This window comes from Crocodylus porosus, unplaced genomic scaffold, assembly GCF_001723895.1.
Source record: "Crocodylus porosus isolate Cpor-Errol unplaced genomic scaffold, CroPor_comp1, whole genome shotgun sequence".
NCBI lineage: Eukaryota > Metazoa > Chordata > Crocodylia > Crocodylidae > Crocodylus > Crocodylus porosus.
This window is the reverse complement of record NW_017728949.1, coordinates 73,593,371-73,614,966: the sequence shown is the minus strand read 5'-3', so window position 1 is coordinate 73,614,966 and position 21,596 is coordinate 73,593,371. Positions and strand designations below refer to the sequence as shown.

Here is a 21,596-nt window from a genome sequence, read left to right as displayed (position 1 = left end):
TATACATTTATTCTCCTAGATGATCACTCTAAGGAGCAACCTCTCCTGCTTAACAACGTGACAGTTTGTAAAACGATGCTAAACAATGCTGGTATAATTCCTGACCTGTTAGGAGTGATGTTTGCAACATATCTCTCAAGCACAGCAGATCTATGCATTAATCCTATGTTTTGGGGTCTTTAATTGCCTTAAATATTTGCTTCTAGATCTGTGTTTCACACATTTTATTTACATGGTTTATTTTTCATTTTATGAACAAATCGATAACCAGACAGACTCTTTACCACACTGGATTAGTTTTATTCATTCTCTTTGAACTTGATTAAAAAGCTGTCAAACATAAGTCTACATTTATCAGCAGAATACTTTTACAAAACGGTAGAAGATGTGTATTGCTGGAAACATACATTTTGAAATAAAACAATATTTGATATATTCTAGACAGTTACCCTTTTGTTTATCCATGACAACTGAAGCTAACCATCAAATGCATAAATTGATTCAAGTCTAGCCAAGTAATCCTAAGGGCATATGAAAAGGCTTTTTTTTTAAAGTTCTTTCTAGATGAATTTAATGTAGTTCACCAATAAAACATCCTCAAGTGCATAATAAAAATTCTACATAACATGACATAGCTAGGGAAAGAGGGAAGATGTACAATGTGATGAAGAATCAAAATGGATGTTATGTTAAAAATGAACAGTCACACAATTTCTACACTTCATGTACAGTATTTAAGAACAAAATGTCCAGCATTTAATTTTGTCTATATTTTTTTAGACAGAACATTTATAATATTGCAAATAGTAGGGCTCTTCTTCTTTGTTTAAAAAAAGTTCATTGGAAACTATTTTAACTGTCATTTTTCCCAGGAGAAAGATATCATACAACATGTCTTTCTAACTTTCACTGTATATCAAGGAAAACAGGTACATAATATTCATAGCAAAAAAAAAAGGCTACAAATGAGGAGACATGTCTGTTCCAATGTAACTATGTTTCATACATTATAAAATCCACTATCCTCCATTGCTGCATGTCTTACCAGCCATTGCATATGCTGGTAAGCAGCATTTCCTGTGGTCTTTGGCCATATGCTCTACACCCAGCTTGAAAAGAATGGGACACAAAATGACACATGGAGTGCTGGCAACATGAAACTCACAAAGGGTTAATGTAGAATACATATAGGCAAATGTTGACAATATTTTTTATTCCAATGTTTGAAAATTAAACACAAAATCATCATTAAGTTTTCACAAAATGAGGCATCTGTCACTTGAAAGAAAAAGAAATATTTCAGAAATATGTTTACAGAAATGTAAAAATATTAGACATCAAGACAGATGTGAACATTTTCAATAACAGGCCCTGTCTGTCAGTCTTCCTCAGAGCTGAAGATCTTACTGTACTCACTTAACATAAGTTCAACTATCTGGTTTTGGTACAGCATGTGGACTGCCATGTTCCCTGTCTCCTTTTCAGGTCTAAGGAGTGTTGGTCCAAATACAATTCCTAAGCTTTGTGTTGACATAAGATTCACGGATTCCTTGGCTGCTATCCTGTTGACGAAAGGGAAGAATTGGTTAAAAATGAGGGATGTCAAAGGAGTCGCTGTTGCATTTGAAGTAGAGACACATTTTACTGATTCTTCTAACACTGATGTTTATTTGGTTAAGTTATCAAAAAGTAAGAAAAGGGGGAGGGAAGAGGCAATATCTGGCAACATGACAAACAGTGAAAGTAAATTCAGTTGCAGACAGCAAGATATGTACTCATTTGAGATTTTTGGGCCCGGAATTCAGTTCTTAGGTAGAAAGACACCAATCCTTAATTTTTTAAAATATTGTTTTATAATTATGGATGCCCACTATCTAATTACAAGAATCTGAATAATTAATATTAGACCCCAGATCAAGCCCTTGAGGTTGAAGGAGGTTTAACTTATTTGGAGGTTGCAGAATGTAACTTGTCTGTTTCTGCTAACATGGCCATCTATACAGGTACAGTGTGGATACTTACGGACAAAATAAATGAAAGATCACATGAAACAGGGTATCATCACACATGCATTTGCAATGGGTACAAATCACTGGAATGCTCTGACCTATTAAAGTTAGTATGTGAGATAACCCTTGCCTGAAAGGGAGCAACTTTGCAATACCAGGATGGCACTTAGCACATGCTAAACTGCTTGAACATGCATTTGCTCATGATTTAACTGCACTTAGTAAGTGTTAAGTTGAACATATGACACCACCTTTCCTTGCTTGTTACTTCCAACTCATTCAATTAAGGAATGAAGAAACCGAAAGTACTTTGAAAGGATAGTGAAATATATACATAACAGTATGCTGGTGTGCGTATACTGACACGTTGCTTAAAAGAAAATAAGACCCAACACCTTAACTCAGAGTTCTGGAAACATTGCAACATTAGGCATCCTGATTGCCTATCAAATTGAGAAAATGTTGACATGACCGTTGGGCTAGATCCTCAACTGACATAAATCGTCAATGTGTAGTGAGTGGGATTATAGAATTTTCTACCAGTTGAGGAGATTTCCTACAATCATCAGCAATATCCTCTAAACTGAGTGAGTTTAATAATGTTTTAGGAAGTATTTAAGAACTCTAGCCCATGCAAGAAGGTTGGCAATCTCTACCAGGCAGATCCAATTGAACAAACATCTATTTTCCTTTAAAAAATTGTAAAATATACTAAATGGGAAAGACTCTAGTATATGCATTCTTTTAGAACAGTTACCCTTACTAATGAATGCAGACTAAAGGCAACTTCAATACTTTATACACTCCCTTGATTCTGGTTTTTGTTTTTTCATTTTTGGACATTTTATAATATTTTAGTTTTAACAATTTATCATTCTGCAAGAAAAAGGGGATCAATATCTAGAAAGAACTCCTGGAACAGTCCTGTATAAAAGTGTGTGTGTGTGTGTGTGTGTGTGTATTTCACATACCTTTTTAAAATTCTGATGGAAATTTTTTAAAAGTAGATTTTATTCTGTTCTCTAATACTTTTTGGTGAAGCTATAGTAAGCTATGCTAACAGTCGCAAGAGCTGCGTGAGACATCATCTGTTCTACCCTTTAGAGAAAGTTTCCTTTCCTGTCGGTGGGTGGGTCATGAGTGAAGACCCCCTTGTAGAGGAACCGTGCCAATCGTGTAGTTTACAACATTCCTTGAACACAAATGATCATTTAGATTTTCTGCACATATAAATAGGAAGTATTACTGTAATTCTGTCTCATACTCATACTGTGGTGTCCATTATACAAAACAGTCTCCATATGGCACTTATCACATTGGCTTAATTATTAGTTTCTTAAAATACAGCATCTTCATTGTAATGACAAAATATAACCCAAATACATTATTTTTCCACTGTGACATTATTAACTTACAATGTTCTAGAAGCTGGGAAGAGAAACTACCTGTTAATAGCTTAGGTGCCAATTAAATAAATGTGACAATCTGATAGATATCACACATTTTGTTCTAGGTGCAAATATTTTTTTCATATGGTCAGCCACTTCCAGAATACAAGAAGCATTTATCATGTGATTAAAAAGGTCTGGATTCTCAGACGTGTTTGTATTTCTGCTTAATCTTAAGTATACAAATGGTCGCGAGGATTTCAGTTTAACTTTCCATGATAAAAATTCCATATGGAAGTACACTTTTGAGGGATCAGTGCATAAAACTTTGTATGAATGGGTGAGACAAACCACTGCAGGTGATGAGTTTTAGGTCAGTCATTGCCAACCAATCCTACCTTTTAATTTACTCAAGTTGCTATGGGCGTGTCTACATGTACATTTATGCTGGCTTAAATTTGCTGCACAGTAAGTTACTGCATAATAAGCAGGAATAGGTCAGCATCTACAAATGCAGGCATTAAAGTGCATTAATGCCTGTGCATTAGTCCCAAGGCAGTCCACACAAACAGTGTTACGGTGCAGTAAGGTTTCTACATGTGTGTTACTGCACAGTAACTAATTGGGCAAAATTTGATACCAGCATGATGCAGGTATCAAATTTACACTGACGTCGATATAAGTCACCATATTTGCTGCACAGTATGGGCATACATATGTAGACATGTGCCTGTACTGCGCAGTAGTTTTGGTTAATGAGCAGTAAATGCACACGTGTATACAGAACCGATGTGTTATAAAGTAACAATTTTGCTTTGCAGTTGCCAAAACAGGGCTTGTTTGGGAAGTCCATTACCCAGAATTCTCAGCACATGGCCAAGGTAAGTTCCCTTTATCCCTGTACTATTTGTGCAGCTGTTGTTAATTGTGCCTGCTCCAATATCTTAACATTCTTCATCCTATCTGACCACTTTAATCTGAATGTCCAGCTTAGGCATCCGTACTGAAAGCTGTTTAACTTCCCCTGGATGGTCTTGCTGCTGTTCCGTGACTCTGATTCTGAGAGGAACAAGCTTTAAACTTAAGGAACAAGTTAGGCAGCTTCACCGTGTCAGTCTTTTACTGTACAAAATTCAGCAAAGAAAAGAAGATGGTGGTAGTTGTGTCCCCAACACTTTGTCCACTAGCCCTGAGGGTGCTCACCTGGAAAACTAAATCCCTCTTCTGCTTGATTTGGAGCAGGAGTTTTAACCTGAATTTCTTACAACCCTGGGGAACGCTCTAGTCACCAAGCTACTGGACAAAAGGAGTATACCACCTCAACACTGTCCTTTGTTCAAGGTAAGCACAGTGAGACTGTTTAGACCATGCCTTCCAAGTCAGGAACAATGGATGAGAAAACACATAATGTGTGAAAACTGCTGTGGTTTCAGACACTGGGGGCTCAATCCTATTTCATTTTACATGCTTAAATGGCTGTTATGCAGCTGCATAGCTGCAATTCAGCTCTGGACATGCAACTGTCCATCTCAGTAGGGTTGTGCTCTGGCTGATCTGATGCTCTCAGGCTGAATAAGTCCTGACATTTCAGTCTATTAAAAAATCCATCACACAGGAGAAAAGATGAGACCCTCTCATATTTTATGGGAAGGTCACTTGCCCAGAGAATAGGAGACCCAGGTTCTATGACCTCTCCCACCCAGCGGGGATTTGAGTCTGCATCTTTGCAAAGTGCTCTAACCACCCATAAGACTGCGTAAGTCCAGGCTACCAGCTGGGCATTATCTAGATCCACGCCACTCAATCTTTCCGCCCCAAGGGCCAGATAAGTGGCATGAGGCCAGTCTGCAGGCTAGATCCCGTGTTGGATCAGTGTACAGGGTTGGGCTGTATGTGCCCATGTCAAGCCCCATGCATCCAAATGAGGCCCTGCCTACCCAGGCTGGTTCCCACACAGCCTCAGTCCAGCCTTACATGCTGGAATCTGACCCGGTGTTACCCCAGCCCTGCATGCAGACCCATGCTATCCAGCCTGCTGGGCTCCCTACAGGTCTGGAAATTTGGCAGCAGTGGAGAAGCATTAGTGCTGCCCACCACTCCCCCACTGTAATACTTAACATGTGGTAAAGGGTAATGCTTAACATGTGGCCTGGTGGCTGGAGCATTTTGCTGGGAAGCCAGAGATGCAGGCTCAAATCCCCTCTTGGGGGACTCTGGAATCCGTGTCTTTTGTTCTCTGGGCAAGAGCCGAGCCATGAGGCTATCAGGCCTCCTCCTCCCTTCAGCTTCAAGGCAGGGTTGCGTGCTGGGCTATTTTGTCACACAATAGCGCCCTGAGTAGCTCACTGTTATCCTGAGTTGGATATCTGTGTGCGTATCAAGTGGCAAAAATTTAGATGACTAGGAAATCTTGTGGGAAATTAGGCACTAAAGGAATTTAGGTATTTCTAGGCTTAAAGAAGATGTTTTGAGGATCTAAACATGTCTTAAGTTACGTATCTAAATCTTTTGCAGTTTAGCTTTCTGTCTCTCTGAGGCAGCATCACTCCCCACACTGGAATCAGCACCCACAGCACAAAGGCTTAATTGAGAACCATATGAGAAATTAGTAGTGTTATAATTTGGTCTGTTAATTAGGGTTCTGTTTCAAGCTCTGTAACTAATTTTCTGTATGAACTGGGGCAAGTCATTTCACATTTCTGTCCCTCTTCTTTTCTCCTCTCACACTTCCTGTATTATCTTTTTAGTTTGTAAGTTCTTTGGGGCAGATACAATCTCTATGATAATTTATACAAAATCTGGCATACAAGAGCCCCATTTTGGTCCTCTACATACACATACAATATTAATAAATATAACATCTTAAATAGCCCCTGGCTATTTGTGTAACTGTATTGGTATTGCTGAATTGTGGCCACAATAAAAAAGACTACTTTTAGCTAGTTTAAATGGTCCAATATAAAATAAAACTACAAGAAAAAGCATAATTATCTGCAACAAACATTTTTAAATAGCATTTACAATTTGAGGAAAATAATTAAGATTTTATGGCTTTATACCTTTTTTAAAATACAAATATTTACCAGTTATGCCTGCCATATTTTCTTCCATTTACAAAAACAGAAAAACAAAGACTATTCACAATATAAACTACTCCTATAACTGCACAGCAAAATTCTGTTGATTAAGAAAAAAATAGATAAAATGGGCAAGAATTCATGTTTGGCATGAGAAGAAAAAGTGATATACAGCTTACAACATAAACAAGGGAAGGAAATGCCAGAGCTACTTTTTGTCAAGCCCAAATGAAAGGAGCAATGATCCATCAATTTAAGATAATTTCAGAAAGAATCTGTAACCCAGTGCTGCAGATGTTGAAACTGTCCAAAAAAGGTGAGCTGTATGCTGTTTTTGCTTAGTTTTTTCTTGCAGATAGTGAGTTGAATTCCCAACTCAAAGACTGTTTCAAGTTCTTTAAGATCACAAGCCACAAGATAGTTGTACTGAAAAAAAAATCTCATTATTAATAATAATGAAAAGAAATTAATGATGGATTAAAACTACATAAGTATCTGATAGAAGGGCTCTAATATCAATGACAGATATATAAGCAAAAATACTTATTTAATTTGTGCTTTGGCTGTTGCCACAGTAACTAGAAACAGAAGCTATGTAACTGAGTGCAGGACAACTATACTCCTCGTGTGGTCATTATACACTGAGCTTGGCTCTCCAGTCCTCTGTAAACGTACCGTTCTCAGACACTTAGCTCTGAAATCATGATTGAGTTTGAAGCTGGAGATGGCAAGTCTTCCAAAAGCTGACTGCTGGTAAATGCAGTTCAGTGCTTTCTACTCTTTGTGAGCAACTGAAGAACAGGAAAATAGTTCCTACTGGTGACACTGCTTCTCAATCACTTTAAGGCCTAAAACTGTTCACAGTACCCCTCCTTTTCTCGTCAGCCCCACCAAAAAAAAAAAAATGTTAAGGTAAATCCATTAAATGTTGATACAGCAAATATTTGATAAAAGTAAAGCTGGCTAATGTGAAAGTGTTTCACTGTCCTCTACTGGATGGAATCAGAACTCTTTGACCTTGTTTCATAAGCCCTTTACAGCAACAAAAGCCTCCAGTTTGGCCCAGATGTAAAGCTAGTCTCTGCAAGTCCATATCCATTTTGCTGTTTTGCAAAGTTAATTTTCAGGAATCTGATTCTGTCTCTCTTGAAGTAACTGAGTAACAGATGATCAAAATCAAATGTTTCAACTACTGAAACGCTACAGGTAGGTGTAGGCAACCTTTTCCAGCTGCAGGCCGAAATGACCCACCCGGGGTCAGAAGCAAGATGCTCCCAAAGCCCCACGCCCATAGGCTGGATCCAAAGGGTCCATAGGCTGGATCCAAAGGGTCTATAGGCCATAGGTTGCCTAATCCTGTTACAGGTCATATCATCAGCTAGTATAAAAGTCCATCAAGTTTACTGAAGTCAGTGAATTATACCACCAACTCAAGCATGTTACTCTGGGCATTGCTAAGAAGGGGATTTGAGCCATGCCAAAATGTAACAAAAAGAAAAGTAACATCTCTAACCATCAATATTTAGCCCCTTATGTACAGTTTGTATCTGTATATACAGGTGTGTGTGTGTGGGTGTGTGTGTGTTAATACCTGCACGCACATATGTAAAGAATGGAACTCAAGGCCACACGGTATTGAGGCCAAGGCCTCAGAGAAATAAAGGATAAATAAGAGATTTATCATAAGGAGAATAGTTCATGAAAAACTCCATACTACACAACCAAAGAAAAATATGCACGCACGATATATATGACATCTTTCCTCTTGACTTACCCACTCATCTCCTGGAGTTAGGAAGGAAGGCCCTCTGTGGACATGTTCTGGAGTGGTTCTCAACCTTTTTAGACTAAAGGAACCCTTTGTCAGGTTTGAGGCACTCCTCCATAACTTTGGGAATCGAGCAGCAATTGTAATAAAACTACTTCATTTATTATAGGGCTTACCTGCGGGGAGCAGGCAGCAGAACAGGGGTGTAGCTGGGCAGAAAGAGTCTGAGTCTGCCCATATACGCTTATCGCCTCACATTTCCTGTGACACCCTTCAAAGGATCTCACAGCTCCCCAAGGTACCCTGGCATCCTGGTTGAGAATCACTGCTCTATACCTATAGCTCTCCGTTACAGAGTTTCTTGCATATTTTCCAGGGACTGATACTGAGCACTGTCAAAAACAAGGTACCTGAAGTAGAAGGATAGCTGCCGTGATTTCATCTGTACGTTCTCATGACCTAGCTCAACGGGTAAAAGACTGTACATTACATAGATTCACTGTGCCAGTAATTATCCCCAAATTAGCTTATATGTGCTTCCTCTACAGAGTGAGGCACATAGAAAGTTAATGTTTTAACCTGAAAGACAATCCGTTATGGGCATGTTTCAGTTGCCTGAGATACTGAATGTACTGCTGTTAGGTACATCATTGTTAACAGTCCTTTTTGCTTTACAGTCATTGGCTTTAGGGTAGGCTTTATGTGGTAGTTCCTGATTTTGTGATATTGCAGATCTTCTAATCAGTTCTAATATGTTCACATTTTATTTTTATGATGAACTGATCCTAGTTGAGCATTTTACACTTTCCCCCTAAAAGCTGATTTGCAGAAGTTAAAAAATAGTTGGTATATTTTTATGCTTGGTTTTAGTCACAAGATGTTTGGGGGGGAAGTCATCCAACCTTGAAATAAAATCTTTATTGAAAGTAATTCTACATCCATGCCAGTCAGATGCATTGTAGGATCAGAACAGATGTCCCAGGGGAAAACTATGTGCACCAGACAGGGTTGATTACTTGGACCTCCTGTCAGCTCTTAAGTCACTGACAATGGCTGAGACATTCGGTACAACTTTGTTTTCTTTATTCGGGAATAAAGTTAATATACTTACCTTAACTGTGCCAAATGTACTGGAAAATAACCTGATAATAAAATGTACCATCCTACAAAGTGATAATGTCTCTGTGTATAAGCACATTTTGACAGGGCTTTTGCAGACTAGTTGTGCAGTGTTAGGAAGAAAGCACATACACAACGTGATGCACAGATAGATTATCAGGTTTCCTCTGAATGCGTTTCCTTTTAATTCAAGGCCTATGTTATATGTTTTTCTGATAGACAGCATATTATAGTAAAGTAATTTCCTACGGTAAACTTACTTCAACCCAGCTATGGTTGTTGTTTTTTCAAGAAGATTGTAAGTGTTGTTTATTATTAAGAAGATGACTGAGGTGTGTGGCATGACTTCGGGAATCATTTTAAAACACTGACAACAGTAAGTGTCCTTTTATGAAAGGTCAAAGCCTTGTTTTCTAACCACGCAGGGATATTCCATATCCTAAGGGAACTGTGTGCATTTTATAAGATTACTCAACTCAACCCAAATAGTGAAATGTAGCCTTTGCAGAGGACTATCACAATGCTTAACCCCATCTTGAGATATTTACCAATATAATCAATGCAACTGAGCCCCTGGTACCATAAGCCCGATTTATTTAAACTGTTCAGTTCATTGCAACACAAGGTAGATAAATTTAAAATTTAGTAATAAATTGGGATACTCGATATTTTATGAATGCAAACTAACCCTCATTATTATTTATGTACTTACTTTATGGATGATTTGCTCAGTTGCAGTGCAGTGGTATTCACTAGCTGATGAAGCTAAGTAAATGCAAACACTATCAATTGAATCCCTAGCTTGCTGTTTGTTAAATTCGTATACTATATTTTGTAAGTAGGTTTCTGTGCATGTGTATGTAGTATCTGAGATTTATGCTCTCTAGTTGAATTCCAAAATATTACATTACAATGTATACCCTTTTCAAAATGTACTATGTAGTTTATTCTGTAATGAATATATAATTTAGGAATTACAGGAAATACCTAAACTTTATTAATATAGTTGTAAACTATTTTCTTTCATCAGTCTGCTTTACATTCATATTTGGTCCAACTGTTGAACTCAGAACAATACCTATCAGATCAGCAACAGAGAAACCAGGTCAGACACTAAAAGAAAGGTCAGAAATAGTTCAGCCATATTAAGGGCTTGCTCTCACTGAGCCTTTGTAGCTCCTGGCTTACAGAAACTCCATAGGTTTCCTGTACTCTGCAGCTGTGGACACTAATCATTACTCTTTAGGGAAAATCCCTCCTCTTTTGACTCCTTGGAGGTAGTGCTAAATGCTGAATCTTGTATCCCTTCTCCAAAATAGCCTTTGACTGTGCTCATTGGACTGCTATATAAAGTAACTGGCAGCTGATAATGACAAAGTTACAAATGGGCATCCTCGGGGAATCCCCATACATACCTTATCTGGGAGTTTGTTGCTAGTGGTCTATACTGGAGCCATGATATTAAAATAATGTCTAAAACAAGTCTGAGGATAGGTTATTACTTGGCTGAAAGGCTAAGAGCTGTGAACAGCTGGAGAAAGGCATTTAATCTAACCATTGGCTTCATCCTTATTTAATAGGAAGAGATATCAAAGTAACAGTTTGACATAGGCCATCATTAGTCAGCACTCCAAAACTCGGGTAAGAGAATCATTTTCTCTCTTCAGGTGGCGAGGCACGGAGGAAAGAATCCTGACTAGTCTTCAGGCACCTGAAATCATACTTAAACAGATGTTAGGCACCCCAGTCCAAGAAACTGATCTGGGAAGCCTAATCCTGGAGGCACCTAATTTCATTCAGCACCTCCATTTTGGACTTAAGCTACCAAATATGCATAGAAGCAGCCCTCTCTAAATAGCCAGAGCACCCAGCTGCCACCTGGGTGTAATTTGATGCCATATGGGGCAGACTGAAACCTAAACTCTCCCTAAATCTCTGGAGATATGCAATCTGTGGGGTTTAACATATAACATCAGCACTGCTTTCACTACAAAGTGCACCATGCACCCAGTAACTCATCTGGAGCAGGAGCTTCATACAAGCCTAGTGGGGCACCTATATACAAGCAGCGAGTCTGCTCCAACATGCGGTAATTACAGTGTATTGGAACAGACTCAATTAATCAAGTCTGCTGGAACATGGTAATGAGCTTAAGTTAAAACACCCCCACTGCCATTTTTAAGCAATGGGATGCTGATATACAAGATGCTCCAGGTGCTTTAATTAGAGCAGTTCTTGGATCCAGTCTAATTAAAGCTCTCCCTCTCCCCCGGACAATGTGTAAACACTCATGGTTAGAGATGCTTATATGGGGTTTTTGCCCTACCTCAGACCTGGAGGACTCAAGCTTCCCAGAAGAGTGCCCTAACTTCCAGACAGTAGAACTGCATGGGTCAAGGTATCTACCTGTGGTCCTGTTCAAGCTAGGTCACTGTGCAAAAAGGCATGCTGGAATTACAGGCTTGGAAGGAAAGCAAGTGTGAGGCCTTAGCCTGATGCTGTAGTCTTGGGTTTAGGTATTCTATTGGGAACAGGGCTCCCTAGGTTCTGGTCCCTGTCCTGAGTTTTGTTTATCCATTTTACATTAGATAATCACTGGATAAAAACAGAAAATAACTCCAACAGTCTGAATTTGCTTTATTCAGTATAATGTTGCATACCCCCTGTATTTTCACAGTATCCAAGTAACTTCAGGTATTCTATTAGCATCTGTCTCTTATCTGTCTTCTAAGGTAACTTCTGCTTTTCATGTTGTTGGAAACAGGGACTAGAACCCAGGACTCCTTCTTCTTAGGGGAGTTTCTAACTGCTAGGCTACAAAAGTCATATTCTCCCTTGGTTGGTGTCCTCCATGATTCTTCTAGCTCCACAGTCATGTAGCACCTCTTGCTCTGACAACTTTGTACCCTCGTGGTTTTGGCAGTTCCCAACAACATAAGAGACATGAGTTTGAATCTTGTAAAGCTGAAGTGAGCCTATAATCCAAATCTACCAGATCCTGCATGAGTGCTCTAAGCACTAGAATACGACATATATGGGTGGCAGGACTATCACCATTATCTTTAGCTAGGGTGCTGCCCTCAAAAGAAAATTCAGCATTCTGCATCTCTAGCAGCCAGAGGCACCTAACTTGACCCCTGAATCTAACACTTAAGCTCTCAAGGGGGATGGGAATTCAGATGCATATATTCTAGGAGCCATGTACTTTTTAACGTTAGGTATTGCAGTTGTCAGGGCCAGGAAGTCGAAGTCATGCAGTAGATCTAGTCCTTTGTGACTTCCCCTGGGTCATGCACTCAGGAGGAGGTCAGTGACAAAATGGGGAACTGAACTGAACCCTGAATATCACCCTTCCCTTCAAACTATATGATCTCCTAGCAAATATGCAGCTGGTTATATCAAAAATAGTCATCAGATGCTCTGCACCCCACTGGGTGGTTTTGCATGAAGGCCGATGCCTGTGGTAAAGAGAATATATATATGAGGAGGGGCAGTGTAACCTGGGACCATATGTAAAAGTCTAGGACTCATGGGACACATTCATTTCTTTCAGTTTCTATCCACTAACTGTGACCTTGGGTGACTAAGAGATTTATCAAATGCACCTGCTTTTAAACAGGACTTGAATCCCAGGTGCTTTTGAAAATCTCCCTTAACATGTACGAACTGGGTTTCTAATTTGTACAATGAGATAATCATATTTACCAACCTTTGTTAAGTGCTTTGAGATCTACAGTCCAAAGTCTAAGGGCTCTATAAGTGAAGTGTACTTCAAATACATATTTTATTTTGAAATGGGGACAGAGAGGTAGTTAAGGAAGGATGGGGCTCTGTTTCCCTCTTTATTGGCTTTGCTCATGACCCCACAATTCCAAACCCTTTCCATGCAGAGGTGCATATCCTCAAACTATCTTTTGTCTTCTCAACTGCTTACAGTTATTTTAGTTTCATACATAACAGTTCTGGTAATGCATCAGTGATTTTTGGTAAACATCCAGAAGGTCAGTGGCTGGATGAAGGTCATGAAATGACCCATGTGGGTTCTGACTTGCTGGTCATACCAAGTTTAGGACTCTTGCTTTTCATTTGGTTGTGAATGTCCATATTGTCTTTTATATTTGGCTTGCACTATACTTCTGACTGAATACAAACTGATTTTGATTAGGATTCTTATAAATATATGAAGGGGTATATGGATAATGCATCCAGGTAAGTAATTAATCCAGCTCCTTGGGCCAGATGAGTGGCATGGATTGGTCTGCGGCCTGAATCCAGTCCATAGGACTTGTCCACAGGTCCAATTCAGCATGGAGGCCCAGCCTGCAAGCCTGATCTGAAGCCATGGCAATTCACCTTGCTGCTGCATGTCCAAACACCAAATTTCCAGACCCATGGGGAGATTCAGGCTTTGTTTTGGTCACCTCTTATTCCCACAAGAATAAGAAGTATCACAACCCCTTCTACCTACAGCTTCAAGTGCAAGGCACATATCTTTGACCTTGCCTTCTTCTTAGGAAGAGAATGAAAGCAAGCAAACCACTCATGACAGATGTTAAACAGGTGCTAATATGTTAGTTTGGCGACAAAGTATCTAGCTAGGCACCTAGATACTCTGGTGAGAGAGAATATAAAATAGTTTCAAACCCAAATATCATGCACAGCCCTACTTACTGCATTCTTGACTGGCTTTGAGCCTTTTGCCTGTGGAAACGTCTAATTTCTTGTTTTATTACTGCAACTCCAGCTTCTGACCAACTATCTACTGAAGAACTTGGTCTCTTATAGAGCCAGAATCTATAAGCTTTTGGGACCTGTGTGTCCCAGAAGGCAGCAGATACTTTTATAAGAAAGCAGCTTGCAGTTTCTAAATTACTTTTTTCTTAAATTTGGGAATGCCTGAAGCCAGATTTCCTTGCAACATTACAATAAGAAGCAGTTAGGTAACAATCTCACTTGAATCAAGAGCTGCAAATACAGAACCTTTATCATCAGCACAGCACATCCAAAAATGTCTTTGTAAAATAAATCAAATTATATGAGTTAATTGATTCCAGGCAACATCAGCAACTGCAGGTGGAAACTAAATAACAGGATGTTTATTAACGAAGGACTATTAATCAAAATTGACAATACCAATTCCTGTTCCTTTTATTGGAATTCTACCTGCAATGTCCACAGACATATTTTGTTTAATTTTTAAATATAAATTTGTAAGAAAAGAAAATGTTAACACTTGGGATTTTAGCTGGAGATGTAGGGCTATTTGTTTAAACAGTGAAAGGATATCCTAAATCCAATTTGACAGGCAATGCCAAAGATGCCAGTGGTAATTAATTAGCACTTAATTTAGACCACAGAACAACAGGATATGGAATTGGTGCTCAGTGCCATTTCCCCTTAGGCTTCATCTCATGAGGGTCAGGAGTGTGGCTGTTACACTGAAGGTCAGTAAATAAATTGGGGGAAACACACTGACACGGGACTTTTCGTGATAGATATCTTTCACCCTTGTTACTGCCTCTGGCTATCATTGATGAGAAAGGGACTGTGACTGGTTCGTGAAGAATGTTGTATACAAGCCTGATTCAAGCAAGGTAGAATTTGAACTCACGTGTCACCTACTAGTCACACTAGAAGACAGAAATAGAGCTATTCCAATGTATGCCTGTGCTGGAAATACCCTTTTAAACACATCTGGGAAAGCTTGAGGAAGTCTGACAGGCGAGCAGATTCACTTAAAAGAAGTTCTTAAGTTTGCTAGATTTGTGAGCTTAGCTTTAGCTTAAGCTTAATTAAAATCAATAGAAGATTTTAAAGTGAAGAGAGAAATTAGGTCAGCGAGGGGAAAAAACACATGTTTCCTCATTATGCTGTTGACTTTGTCTCTAATAATAATATTCAGCACTGTTCGTCCACAGAACTTGAAGCTCTTTACAAAGGTGGATTAGTAAGTTATCTACGTTTTCCCGATGGGGAAACTGAGTCTCTAATATACTAAGTGACTTTTTCCATAATCGCATAATGAGTCTGTGGCAAAAACTAGAACTCAGTGCTGCTGCTTCTTCATCCATTTTCCTGTTTGCTTTTATAAAGTTTGGATGATACTCAAAAGTGATGTTACATGGAAAATAGCTTTCAGGCGAACTAGTAGTGGCATACACAGTTGCGATGACTGGAATTTTTTGTTTTGCTGGAGAGAAAAATGGAAAGCTACTGACCACCAGCAGTTAGTACAGTAATGTAATTCTGCTCCTTCATAGCAAGCTTAATGCCTCCTGGTAAAAACAGGTGTCCTATTTTTTTTTTCCTGGGGAAAAACCTTTTATCCTGGGATGCTACAGATGTACAAACTCATTATCCTACTTTAAGTCCCTGTGAAGTATTTGAGATAACATTGAGACAATCACAGCTAATTTGAGTGAATTGTCATTCAAGCCGCATGTGTAAATAACTGTCTCATGCCTGTTTTGATTCCAGTCAAAGGGGATAAAGATCTGTTTTTACCTTCAGTTACACATTACTGTCCCTTCCTTTGTTTTAACACTGTCAGCACCTCTACACTTGCAAACCAAAAACTCTAGCAGAGGAGAACAAGATTACAAACTTAAAAGGATGCACTGGATATGTCCTGAACCAAGGGTGCAGACAGAAGTGACAATTTTTGCCCGATCCGGCCACAGAAATATAGCTGTGACTAAACACAAGTGCACGACTGCAGACAACTTAAAAAATGGCTCATCAGGTGACAATCTGATCCCTCATTGCATGAGGTATCAGATAAAGATGTTTCAAAATGCAGCGTCTTTTGTAACTTGTTGTCTGTGGAGCTCCCAGTCTGTTGCTGTTTTTGGAATGGGAGGGGGGGAAGGAGTGGAGGGAGTTCGGTCTGGGGGGTTTTCAACCCCCCCCAAGGGGGGAGCAGATGGAACCCCCCTGAGGTAGGTGGGAGCTCATATTCACCCACCTCACATTTCAGCACCAGCTGGGGAGCCCCAAGAATGAGCTCCCTCCACTGCCTTTCCCCCCTCCCATTCTAAAAACAGCAAGCACTGGCAGAGAGCCCTAGCCAGTGCTACAGGAACCTGGCTGCAGGCTCCCAGCCACGGGTAGATGCCCCTCCCCTGGACCCAGCAGTGAACTTCTGTTTGGGCTGGGGTAATGCTGTAACTCAGAACACTTTGCAAAAATCATTCTAAGTTATAGCTGGGAGCTGCACTTCTGTTTGCATGCCTGGTTCTCTGGTTTCTACCTGTTCCACTACAGGCCCATTTGTTCCCTCACCAGATCAGAAGGAGCAGTGCGACTGGCATTGTGGTTTAGTGGTACTATGGGTTTTCTGAAGTTGCTGTTCACAAGTTATGCTCTGTTACTCTTCAGAAAACCTTATTTTCTCCTATGCCCTGCACAACATGATCTCTAGTGAAAGCAGAAGTGATACCAAGCTCCTTTTATACAAGTTTACTAATTGCAGTAGCAGAGAGGTGTAACAGGGTAGCTCTGTGCCCAAGCAGCATGAACGACACATGCCCCTGGTGGCTGAGGGGGGCACAGCGGCAGCGGGAGCACGATGGCAGCAGCAGGAGCATGGTGACGCTCCCGCAGACCCTGCCGGCAAGCAAGCCCCTTTTTGTAGGGGGCCCACTGCCCAGCTCAGGGGGCGCATGTGTACCCACGTGCACCCCCTACTTGTCTCCCCTGCCAAGTAGTGGTGGTAGTGTGGCTGGCTGGCCACAGAGGCAGCAGTTATTTTTATGTCTTCCCACTTTAAGTTACTGCCTGCGACTGCTACCCCAGTCATCTTCTCCCTGTCTCTCCCCTTTCGGTTATGTTACTGTACTAATAATCCTATGCATTTGGTTTCGTGTCAAGGCTGTCTACTGTTGTGATACAGCATGCTTAGAAAACATCCTGAGGAATTTAATTGGGTTAATATTTCCCTTAATTTTACCCTCCATGCAATAGGTGAAACTCTGACCATTACTGCTGAAGTCACTAAAAAATGTCAGCAATGTCAGCAGTGCCAGGAAGAGCTGGAATTTTCAAACTCAGGCGCTCAACTTTAGGCAACTTGTTCCAGTGAGTCTTGAATATTCTTAGGACAAACTTAGGTTTATCCTGCCAATAATGCATAACTTTTGTCCAGTATCATGAATGGATGTTTTTCTTCTATATGGTAAGCAATATTCCTCATGCTATGCATAGCACAAAGTTACACTGGCACTTCCCTTTTTTTGTAAAGTTTTAGATATGTAGGTGCTTCATATATGATCTGTTTCTTCCCAGTTTTATTCCTTGAATAACCTGTGGGAATTGGCCCACTATATTTCCCTCATGAAATCTTTTGCCTATATTGTCCCTCTTTTGCTGATAAGATTAAAACCTGCATACAGAAAAGCAATGATTATGCATGGGCTGTGACCCCAACTACAGTTCCTAGTCCTTCAGGTTTAGTTCTGAACTCTCCACAAGCTACTAATGCAACTTATAGACACTGTATTTGTATCGGATTTGAAAGATGCTTTAACATGCCTCCCAGCATTGAAATTGTTTCAGCACTGATACTGAGCACGAACAGGATGAATGCATCTCCTAAATGCACTAGCGAGTATGTGCTATCCAAGAGCTCTGATTTCTTTAAACTTATTTACATTTCACATCCCCCTAAGCAATGTATTTACTATGTCAACATTGTCTTCTTAACTCACACTTCGTTTGTCTTGTGCACTCACCTTAGCTTGATGTTTATTCTTTTTGCATGTGTAGCACATTGCACTAGCTACATGAAGTGCCTGGAGTGGACATCTTGTGTCCCACCAACCTCTGCCTTTGTAGACTGTATCCTTTATTGTATGTACTGCAAATCTGTATCTTCCATTTCCACCTCCTCAGCTTTAAATAGGATTTGTGCATTCAAATTCATCTTATGTGTTCACTTATCCACCTGACTGTCTCAAAAGGTCATGTGACCATAGCCAAAACTGGTCCCATTTGCCTTGCATGCTCAATGAATGTCCAAAATTTTTTGTACATGGAAGGCTGCCTTTTTTAGGAGTTACCAAATCACACTTGAATCTGCTATGCTGAACACTCTTCATTTTCTGTCCTTTCATTTTCTATCAGGCTAAAAAAATTCTGGTTTCCTGCCTCACTTCCATTAAACATTGTAATGAGTTTGTAGCTACAAAAGGATCTAGAACTAAAGGTGGTCAAGAACTAAGATATTTTCTTTGTAGTACATTGTTTTTACTTGTAAACTAGAGCTGAAGGAATTCCTGCCAAAATCTTTAAGCAGGGGGGTGAGGAGCTCACATCACAGCTTCATGCCCTCGTCTTAAGGATCTGGAATGAGAAGGAAATACTAGATGACCTCAGGGATCATGACAATCTTCAAGAGAGGAGACAAGTCTGACTGTGGTATGGAAATTACATCGGATGGCCAACCATCTCCTTCCACTTGCTGAAGAGTTCCCAGAGTCTCAGTGTGGATTTTGGGGATCAAGAGGCTCTATTGATGATGATCTAGTTGAGGATGGTTCTGCTTTGAGCAGGGGGTTGGACAAGATGACCTCCTGAGGTCGCTCCCAAACCTAACTTTCTATGATACTATGAACTGACATAATCTTTGCTGCTTGCTAGCTGCAGGAAAAATGTCGAGAACAACATAAACCTCTTTACATGGCTTTCTTTGACGTCACAAAAGCCTTTAACTCTGTCAACTGAGAAGTGGTGTGGAGGATTCTTCTGAAGTATGGACACCTACCACAATTCATTGCAATTTTTTTGCCTGCTTCATGTCCATATACAAGCAGTGGTTCTCAATAATTGATCTATCATAGATCATTTTTATGGGAGTTAAGTAAGGCTACATCCTCACTCCAGCACTCTTCTTGATATTCTTCACTGCAGTGCTACATCTGACTACCAACAAGCTTCCAGTTGGAGTGGAACTAAACTACCAAATGAATGGTAAGCTGTTTAATCTCATCTGACTTGAAGCCAAAACCAAGACCATCCCAACCTCAATCAAGCTCCAGTATGCTCATAATGCAGTAGTATGCGCTCACGCAAAAGAAGACCTTCAGGCTATCATCAGTGTTTTTACTAAGGCATACACGGAAATTGGACTGACACTTAACATTTAGAATACTTAAGGTCCTCCATCAACAAGTTCTTAATGAACAGACCCCAGCTCCGATAATTCAGATTTACGGTGAGACTCTGGAGAAGGCTGAGTAATTCCTATACCTTGGAAGCCATCTTTTGCAGAAGACTACCATTAATGAAGAAATCCAGTGTCACATCAAATATGCAAGTGCAGCCTTTGGATGCCTGAGGAAATGGGTGTTTGAAGATTGCGACATCAGATCCAAAACCAAGTTCATGGTTTATCAGGCAGTCGTGATCCCCACCTTGCTGTATGGAGCTGAGATGTGGATAACGTACAGGAGACACCTAAAGTCATAGATTCATAGATATTTGGATTGGAAGGGACCTCAATAGATCATTGAGTCTGACTCCCTGCCCTGGCCAGGAAAGTGCTGGGGTCATCTGAGCAGGGGGTTGGACAAGCTGGTGCATGTCTAGCTTCCTTTTAAAGACCCCCAAGGTAGGGGAGAGCACCACCTCCCTTGGGAGCCCATTCCAGATTCTGGCAACCCTTACCATAAATAAGTTCTTCCTGTTGTCTAACCTAAAGCTGCTCTCTGTCAGTTTGTGGCTGTTGTTCCTAGTTACTCCAAGGGGTGCCCTGGTAAACAGAGCATCACCTATTCCTTGCTACTTCCCCCTCGCCCCTACCAGTGAATTTGTAGGCAACCACAAGATCACCTCTCAGCCTTCTCTTGCAGAGGCTGAAGAAATCCAGGTCCCTCAATCTCTCCTTGTAGGGCTTTGCCTGCAGGCCCCTAACCATACGAGTGGCCCTCTGAACCCTCCTGAGGTTGTTCACATCCCTCTTGAAGTGTGGCACCCAAAACTGGATGCATTCGTCCAACTCCTGACCAGTGCTGCACAGAGGGAAAGTATCACTTCCCTGGACCTGTTTGTTATCCACCTGTTAATGCATGATAAAGTGTGGTTAGCGTTACTGATCACTTCATCACATTGATGACTCATGTTCATCTTGGTGTCAACAATGACTCCAAGATCCCTTTCCACTGCTGTGCTTCTGAGAAGGTCCTCCCCCAGCCTGTAAGTGTGCTGGCAATTCCTTCTCCCTATGTGCAGCACTTTACACTTATCTTTGTTGAACTGCATCCTATTCTGTTCTGCCCACTTTCCCAACCTGTCCAGATCCACCTGGATTTGTTCCCTACCCTCTAGTGTGTTAACTTTACCACATAATTTGATATCATCTGAGAATTTGGACAGGGTGCTTTCCATGCCCTCAAGTCACCGATGAAGACATTGAACAGCACAGGTCCAAGGACCAACCCTTTTGGGACTCCACTGCCCTCATCCTTCCAGGCCAATACCAACCTGTCCACCACCATTTTCTGCATGTGACCCCCACCTGACTCTGTAATCATCTATGTAAGTCACTGGAGAAGTACCATCAATGCTGCCTGCAGGAGATCCTTTGAATTCAGTGGGTAGATAGATCCACCAACATTAGCATCCTCTCACAAGTAAACACCATGTGCCCCAGGGCAATGATCATCTGACATCAATGTTGCTGGGCTGGCCACATCATCTGGATGTCAGACTCCAGACTCCTGAAGCAAGCTGTATTCTCCCAGCTCAGTCAAGGCCTACACTCAAGAGGAGGGTAGAGAAAGCACTTCAACAATATTCTCCCGGCCAGTCTGGGAGGGCTGGCAATCCTATCCCTCAATAGGTCTCTCTTTCTCTGTCTCCCAAGGGCTTCTTTGTACCGCAGGCTTACAGCAGCAGTTTCTAGCACTAGTAAGGATGGCGAGAGGATTAAGAGGAGATGGACAGTCCTGGTGATTGCCTTCTTTTCAGGTTCCTCCTCTCTTTCTTCCCAGCTAGAATATTTTTAAAGGCTCGCAACATAATGGAGAAGCAATGAGAGCTGCAGAGGAGGAGACAGAGAGGTAGCTTCTTACAGAACAGCAGTCATGCCTTCTAGTGGCTGGGGATGAGAGCGTCAGAGGAAAAATCCTGGCTTCTGAGACAGAGGCAACTGCGGGACTCTGACACCAGACAGGAGACAAGTAAGATCTATCACACACTTGGCTATGGGTTAGTCATTCCACAGATTTATGATTTTACT

General features: G+C 40.7%; 1 protein-coding gene across 1 annotated transcript in view; it reads right to left on the bottom strand.

Annotated features, from left to right (window-relative positions):
• Positions 1–279: 279 nt before the first annotated feature.
• ARHGAP15 (Rho GTPase activating protein 15) overlaps positions 280–21,596 on the bottom strand; it is a 511,110-nt gene continuing 489,793 nt past the window's right edge. Inside the window, exon 14 of the mRNA XM_019554206.1 lies at positions 280–1,562. Coding sequence (XP_019409751.1) covers positions 1,379–1,562 — 184 coding nt within the window. The 3' untranslated portion in view covers positions 280–1,378. The remainder of the gene's footprint in view (positions 1,563–21,596) is intronic.